Source organism: Andrographis paniculata, unplaced genomic scaffold, assembly GCF_009805555.1.
Source record: "Andrographis paniculata isolate CXL003 unplaced genomic scaffold, ASM980555v1 Contig51END, whole genome shotgun sequence".
Lineage (NCBI taxonomy): Eukaryota > Viridiplantae > Streptophyta > Magnoliopsida > Lamiales > Acanthaceae > Andrographis > Andrographis paniculata.
The window spans coordinates 1659509-1666982 of record NW_026137586.1 but is presented as its reverse complement, the minus strand read 5'-3'; the positions used below and the strand labels follow the sequence as shown (position 1 = coordinate 1666982).

Genomic DNA, 7474 nt, shown 5'->3' with positions numbered 1-7474 from the left:
GTTAATTAAATTGAATTATAAATATGTTTTGTTTAATTAATTTGATTGAAAATAGAAAAATATCAAAATTGTTATATAGGATCGATAAAAATAGAAAATGTGTAAATGGGACTATATTTTTAACCGGTTTTGGGCTGGGTGGGCCAAGTCGGGCCTCAATTATATTAGTTTGGTTGGAGCCCATTTAAAGATCGAAACTCAAAATTAGGTCCGTATTTATTCTAACGGTCCAGTTATGAACCGGGTTGTAGTAGGCCGGACCGGTTGGGGACTTGATCCGGTTCAAAGTTGTGAAAGCCCAAAGGCCAAAGCCTCATGGCCGTGGGTATTTATAGAGCTCCAAACCCTAATTTTCCTCCGTGCAACTCAACTCCTGCAACATCGGCTGCCGAAACTCCGATCCACCGCAGGAACCAACGGCTTCGGCGGCGTAATCTTTCGGGTGCGTTTGTCGTTATTATTTGACAGCGCATTGTTGGAATGATCTGCTGCATCTTTGTTGTCTGTTGAATCGATTCATTCGCGTCGAAACATTTGTTGTAATAGAATCGGTTTCTCTCTTCTTGTATGATTAGGTTATCGCCTATGGTTTTGTGTCAGAATTAATGTCCTGTTTTGTTGCAAATTATGGTGCATCAGCGAATATTGTTAGATGTTAAAGGCAATTTTTATGGGACAATAGTTGTTCTTTTGATTGATTATTTCGTTTTTTTTTTTTTTTTTCTCTATCGAATCTTCGATTGTGCGTTACATTTTGTGTCTGTGGATACAAGTGTTGGTTCTTAGCTTTTTGAAATTGAAATACTTTGGGATATTGAACTTGAATATTCATTGGTTCAGTGTTTGATTTCAATATTTTTCCAAATACATGTAGCTGAAGAAATCTCTGTTTTAGGGCTGGAATTCCACTTACAATTAGATTTGGGGAGTGTAGATTTGATTTCAATATTTTTCCAAATACACGGAGCTGAAGAAAACCTCTGTTTTAGGGCTGGAATTTCACTTACAATTAGATTTGGGGAGTGTAGAAATGTCTGCGTTTTTTTTTTTTTAACTCTAATTCTTTGCATCATTCAGGCTTGAAAGATGGTTAGAGTCTCTGTCCTGAACGACGCTCTGAAGAGCATGTATAATGCTGAGAAGAGGGGAAAGAGGCAGGTCATGATCAGGCCTTCTTCGAAAGTGATAATCAAGTTTCTTCTGGTCATGCAGAAGCACGGTTCGCCCCTTTTATAACTCCAGATTTTATTGTTTTCTGAAATTGTTAATTTTGTATAATATCTTGGCCGCTTAATTTTCTGTTGCAGGATACATTGGGGAGTTCGAATACGTTGATGATCATAGATCTGGAAAAATTGTTGTTGAGTTGAATGGGAGGCTAAATAAATGTGGTGTTATTAGCCCCCGTTTTGATGTTGGTGTGAAGGAGATTGAGCCATGGACGGCTAGGCTACTCCCATCCCGACAGGTAAATCCAAATCTAAACATATATTTTGAATTCTTGCAAATGTGGATGACTTATTGTTACTCGTCATAAATATTTAACCAATTTATGAAAGGAGGATCGAAGATGGATTTTTTTATATTTAACTTCATTTACCTTGGATGCAGTTTGGGTATATTGTGCTGACCACATCTGCTGGAATTATGGATCACGAGGAAGCTCGAAGGAAAAATGTTGGTGGTAAAGTTCTCGGATTCTTCTACTAATGGCATGCTAGTTTTGGGGTTTTTACTTGTTTGATCATGTTGCGGATGCTACTGTTTTGCTTTTCTTCTCTTCTGCGCATCGACGTTTTTGTTTGAATTCGACATTGCTATTATTTATATTTGAGAATCACATGAGTTTTTATTCAGATTAATCTTTCGTAATTTTCTGGACCAAAAATTTAAAAAAGTAGATATTTAATTTGATTGTATATATATATATATATATATTTAATAAATACCTGATAATATTACTGATATTAATATGCCTCAGAGAACAAATGGTAGAGATGTTACTCTAATTGAACCTACAATTTGAAGCATAAATAGGTATAATTTCTTTTATAAAGAATTTCGATAGGTACATAATAAAAAATTAAAACCAACATTTTGGAATAATAATATTGAATTATTTTTAAATTAAATTATTTGAACATAAGTTATATAAGTTGTGTTGGTTTGTGATTTTTTTTTTTATATAGATCTGTCATTCATAATTTTTTCTTAAATACTATAAAAACATATATTTATTTTTAATATTATATTAAAAATAAATTTTATATTCAAATATCGTATTAATATTCATTTTGTTCAAATTTAAAATTTACAATTAAAAATCCAAATTCTCAAACAAATATTTTAATTTATATTTTGAGTTTGAGATCAATAAGTATTAAAAATAAAATAATATTTGATTTAATAAATTAAATAGAAACATTTTTTTGTATGATTATTATAATAAAATTTTAAATTAAAATTATCTTTCATATAATATTTTATATGAAAGAAATCAAAATTTTAATAACACAGAATTCACAACTAGTATTTTTCTAGCGCATATCACATCAATTTTCTATCAAATTTAATAGCTTCTCTTTCAATTACTATTTTACTATTGTTCTTGTTCACACTTAAAAATATGATTTAAATATATTTAAGTGTGTATGATTTGGGTATTTTATCCGAAATTTTATTTTCACTAATTTTTTTGTAAAAGTATCTAATAATATATTTATTTTTTTATATTATACTAAATATTAATTTTGCATTCAAAATATTATATCAATACATATTTATATCACGTTATACAATTATTCAAATTTAAATTTTTTATCACATTTTGGTTTTGATATAAAAAAATTGTATAAATATTTTATTAAGTTAACTCTTTTTCTCATTTTACTATATAAATATATACTCTTTTCGTCCCGAAATTAAATATCCATTTTTTTTTACATAATTTTAGAAATATTAATATTATATTGGGATATAATATGAATAAAGTAGAAATGACTAAAATAATCTTATTAGTATATGTGATATAAATGTAATGGTATTTGAGTAATATATTGTAAATTGTAAAAGTATTTGCAATGTTAGATAGATAGTACAGTTACTAAAAAATAAAATAGATACTTTGTTATAGAACGAACTAAAATGGAAAAATGGATACTTTGTTATGGGACGGAGGGAGTATATTTTTTAAAAAATTATATCAATTCTTTCAAACAATCCATATTTGTATTCCAATACTTTTTAATTATCTAAGAATGAGGAGAGCACTCTTTAATATATATATACATAAAAGTCAAAGTACAAAATTGATAATTAAGATCGATTATACTAAATAGTTTATATATTGATATCTTAAAATATTCTTAATATTTTTACAAGCCCTGTACAATACTAATATAGGCAAAGAAAATTAAATAATTATGTTTAAAACAATTTATTTGGTTTTTACTAAGTTTTTGACAAATTTTCTAAGAAATCGTTGGATTCGAAAAAAAAAAAAAATTACTATTAAAAAAAAAGTTAGTTGATTTAGAAAAAAAATAATAACATTTTGTCTTAAATATTCTAATCATTTCTTATTTATTGGATACACGATAAATTTTTTTTGTTTATTGTCTTAAAAAAATCCATATTCTCAACTATTTTTTTGTTTCTTATCTAAAAATCTCTATTCCTAAATATAAATTTAAGTTCTTTATAGATCTTTTTGAAAGTAATTTTTCAAAAATAAATTAAAAATATATAAAGTTTAAATGTTTTTAATTATAACCGAACAAAATAATTTATTATATAATATTTTATATTAAAATCTAAAAAATCAAAACGCTAAACCCAAAAAATTTAGGTTATTTAACAACTATATCAAAAAATTTTATAAATATTTTAGTAAGTTATTTCTTATTGAAATGTTTTAGAATTATATTTTCTTATATTATATTATATGAAAAAAAATATATTAGTTCTTTCCATATTTGTATTCAATATTTTTTTTTTGATGATTTACATTTAAGAGGAGCACTGTTATATATATAAATCAAATATAAAATGGACAATCAAGATCAGTTATCTTTAATATTCCTGACATTCTTATGTGTTTGTTTGAAGGATTTGTGAGATTTTCACTATTCATTCCATTTTTTCTCAAATTAAATACTTATTTTTTATTTTTTATATTATACTAAAAATTAATTTTACATTCGAAATATCACATCAACACCTATTTATATCACATCATACAACCATTCAAATTCAAATTTTTTACTATTCTAATCTCAACTCAAAATCCAAACACCCAAACAAACACACCCTAAATACTCAACCATTTTACAAATTTCTATAAAATACCAAAATAGACAAAGATAACTAAATAATTATGTCTAAAAAATAAATATATTTCTTTGTTATCATATTACTATATCATTAACCAATAAAAATATTAAATATTTTTACCGTTGATCATTATTTTATATATTGTATTTAATATCAATATATATATGTGTGTGCAGCGTGTATATATGTACACGTGTGTAGTGGTTATGTATGTGTATAAGGAATGGTTACCGTGTTGATTTAGAAAATTCAACCTCGTGTTAATATATATGCAAACAATACATGTTCTTATTACACACAACACATGTTGTACATGATAAAGGCTGTTCATTATATACATATTGTATAAGAGTATGTCATGTGCTAAAATTAATTGTTGTGTTTGTTGTATGAGATTATAATATACGATGTTAGTTCAATTCATGTACTACATTTGTATTATATTAACATAAAAAATATTGATGAGTTGAACCATTCATCAGCCTATCCAAAATTGTCGATTAATTTACTCTTATAATTATTGTTCGTATTTTATTATTATTTATAATAGAATATATTTTTATATAATAATAAATAAACAGAACTAATTTATTTTTATTTTTTCCAAAATTCCAAAGAGCTCAAGGATATATCTATTAACACAAGATGTAGATTCACAAAAACATAAATCAATGGAAATTTTTGTCTAAATCTCACCTTAATTGATTAATTACTTTATTTATTTTTTAGATTTAGTGTGTTATTTTGTATTAAAAATTTTAGAGATGATAATAGTTGAATACTAAAGTATTGAATATGATATTTTTCAAAAAAAAAAGAAGAAAAAAACATATGCATGAACATTTGAATAATAAGCATAGTTTAAATCATTTAACTTTTTATCATCGTTGATTTAAGTGCAAAGAAAACACTTAAATTCTCCAAAAACCCGTCCTATCACCTTCTTAATAGTAATAATAATAAAGTTTTATGATAACTAAATACCGACAAAAATCTAAAATACCCATAGACTTCGGCCACACATTAAAACCCCAAACGAGCGTATTAGGGCTAAAACGGAAGAAACAATGGATGATCATCGACCAACAATGGGTGACAATGATCATCGTTTACCCAATAGGGATTAGGACAAGTTATTGCCATTGTTTGACTCGGATTTTCTTGTTCCGACATCTCAATATCTCTCCATATTTCATCCATGGAATAGCACATTTCGTCACCATAAAAAAGGGTTTTGTTTTGCATAGAAGAGTTCGCATCATGATTGTGTCCCGTCTCCTCAAGATTATCGCTTGTGATAGCTTTTTTTATGCCGGTGGAAGAAAAAGAAGATGACGATGATGAAGACAACGACGACAGAGATAATGAGGGAGAAACACGTGTTTTCACATTTTTCCTCGCGTGAGCCCTCCAAAAGTTCTTGATCTCATTGTCCGTACGTCCAGGTAAGTTTTGAGCAATTCTTGACCATCTATTAATATAACGACAGAATGTGCGACTATTATATAATTTTTAAATTTTTAGAGTAAATTATATAATATTTTTTGCATTCTAGTAAAAATGAACAAAATAGACCAAATATCAACTTCGGAAGAATAAATCATTTTGTGCATAATTTAATTTAATATACGATGATTTAATGCAATAAATAAAATACAATGAAAATTATGCAAATTGACTTTTTTTTTTTTTTTAATTGTATTAAATAAATCAAACTCAAATGTAATAAAATTCGAAGTTAAAGTTATGTTATTGTATATGTACTTTATAAAAATAGATTTATTATAACTTTAATGTGAAAAACGAGCAACCTTTTGACAATATTAGTTCATACAATTTAGTTCAAATATGTTATATATATATATATATATAGTATTTCGATACTAAAAAATTCAAAAACATTAATTTATAAAATATTTTTTTAAACCAATAAACAATTGCTAAATAATCTTTCTTCAAAATTTGACTTCGACCACTAAACTTTCATTTACTACTTCTAAGTCCAACAATAACGTCAAATCATGACTTTAACAAGTAACCGTACAAATTTTCTAACTGGCGTAAACATGTACCTGTTTCACCCGGAACTGCTTAACTTCAAATCATCACCATTCACTTTGCTCGAATCAATAAAAATATTATCTTTTTTTTTTCCAAAATATTATATGAAAAATACTATTTAAACAAAAATTCAAAACAAACTTAAATTCAGATCAAATATTGCTGCGCTCGCTCGCGATTAAAGTAGTAAATGGTTACCTATTTCCCCATTTATCATGCAATTCAATAACAAGGCGTTCTTCGCGAGGGGTCATCTTGTCCCTCTTGAGGCCCGGGTGAAGATAATTAACCCAACGAAGCCGGCAACTCTTGCCCGTTCTTCTCAAACCTACAAACGAACCAAAAATTGAGGCCGTTACAAATAGGGGCCGTGGGAGTATACGATCCATGCCCAAAACAAGCCTACCTAAGGCGCATATTATCTCCCGCCACCGTCAAACCTGACACTTTGGCGATGAAATCCCACCGGCGATCACCAAATAAGTTGACATACAGCACCAGCTGACTATCTTCTTGCTCGGTCCATGGCCCCTTTCTCACTTCTTCCATCTTCGGGTTTTCGAGGTTTTCGTCTTGAGATTTTGAGCATGCTATAGATATATATATATATATATATATGTATGTATAAGTGTGTGTACGATTGTAGTGATTGACACTATAACTGTTAGTACATATATATTATACTCACTCCATCTGAGTCATATGTATTTCTATGATTTTTTACGTAGATTTAGATATATTAATATTATATATATATAAAAGTTTTTTTTTTTTTTTAATCTTTGATATTAGCGTTATTGAAAGAATATTGACAAAAAATGTGAGTATTTTAATTAAAAAATATTTTTGATAAAAAAAAAGAAGAAAAGAAAACATACATAAGATTTGGACATATGAATTTTTTTAAAAAAATGAATACATATACTCAGACCGAGAAAATATATATTATTGTATAATTATGTATACATTGATATTGACCATTTCGCCCCTATATGTGTCTATATATATGTGTGTGTTAATTTTTGGAATGGAATGCCACTTTTTCCTCCACCAAATTCATCATGGCATCAATGCTCATGTA

The 7474-nt window shown here is 27.3% G+C and overlaps 2 protein-coding genes across 2 annotated transcripts; one reads left to right on the top strand and one right to left on the bottom strand.

The window, feature by feature from the left end:
* The first annotated feature begins 332 nt into the window (after nucleotides 1-332).
* On the top strand, nucleotides 333-1856 carry LOC127253514 (40S ribosomal protein S15a-like). Its single transcript, XM_051278145.1, has 4 exons — nucleotides 333-442; nucleotides 1078-1219; nucleotides 1308-1468; nucleotides 1612-1856. Exons 2-4 carry the CDS (start codon nucleotides 1087-1089, stop codon nucleotides 1708-1710), a joined length of 393 nt encoding a protein of 130 aa, XP_051134102.1. The 5' UTR covers nucleotides 333-442; nucleotides 1078-1086; the 3' UTR covers nucleotides 1711-1856.
* Nucleotides 1857-5234: 3378 nt separating this feature from the next.
* Nucleotides 5235-6967, bottom strand: LOC127253833 (transcription factor MYB48-like). The gene is made up of 3 exons (XM_051278609.1): nucleotides 6834-6967; nucleotides 6592-6721; nucleotides 5235-5803 (listed from the first exon to the last, which is right to left on the bottom strand). The coding sequence occupies exons 1-3, from the start codon at nucleotides 6940-6942 to the stop codon at nucleotides 5383-5385; spliced, it is 660 nt and encodes a 219-aa protein (XP_051134566.1). The 5' UTR covers nucleotides 6943-6967; the 3' UTR covers nucleotides 5235-5382.
* Between the last annotated feature and the right edge of the window lie 507 nt (nucleotides 6968-7474).

Excerpts from the sequence above, each read along its gene's own strand:
- LOC127253833 (XM_051278609.1), bottom strand. The coding sequence starts at position 6,942 with ATGGAAGAAGTGAGAAAGGGGCCATGGACCGAGCAAGAAGATAGTCAG. Across the intron at positions 6,722-6,833 it reads TTTCATCGCCAAAGTGTCAG|GTTTGAGAAGAACGGGCAAG; the intron begins GTTTGACGGTGG and ends GTTCGTTTGTAG. Across the intron at positions 5,804-6,591 it reads CATGATAAATGGGGAAATAG|ATGGTCAAGAATTGCTCAAA; the intron begins GTAACCATTTAC and ends TTATATTAATAG.
- LOC127253514 (XM_051278145.1), top strand. The coding sequence starts at position 1,087 with ATGGTTAGAGTCTCTGTCCTGAACGACGCTCTGAAGAGCATGTATAAT. Across the intron at positions 1,220-1,307 it reads TCTGGTCATGCAGAAGCACG|GATACATTGGGGAGTTCGAA; the intron begins GTTCGCCCCTTT and ends TTTCTGTTGCAG. Across the intron at positions 1,469-1,611 it reads GGCTACTCCCATCCCGACAG|TTTGGGTATATTGTGCTGAC; the intron begins GTAAATCCAAAT and ends CCTTGGATGCAG.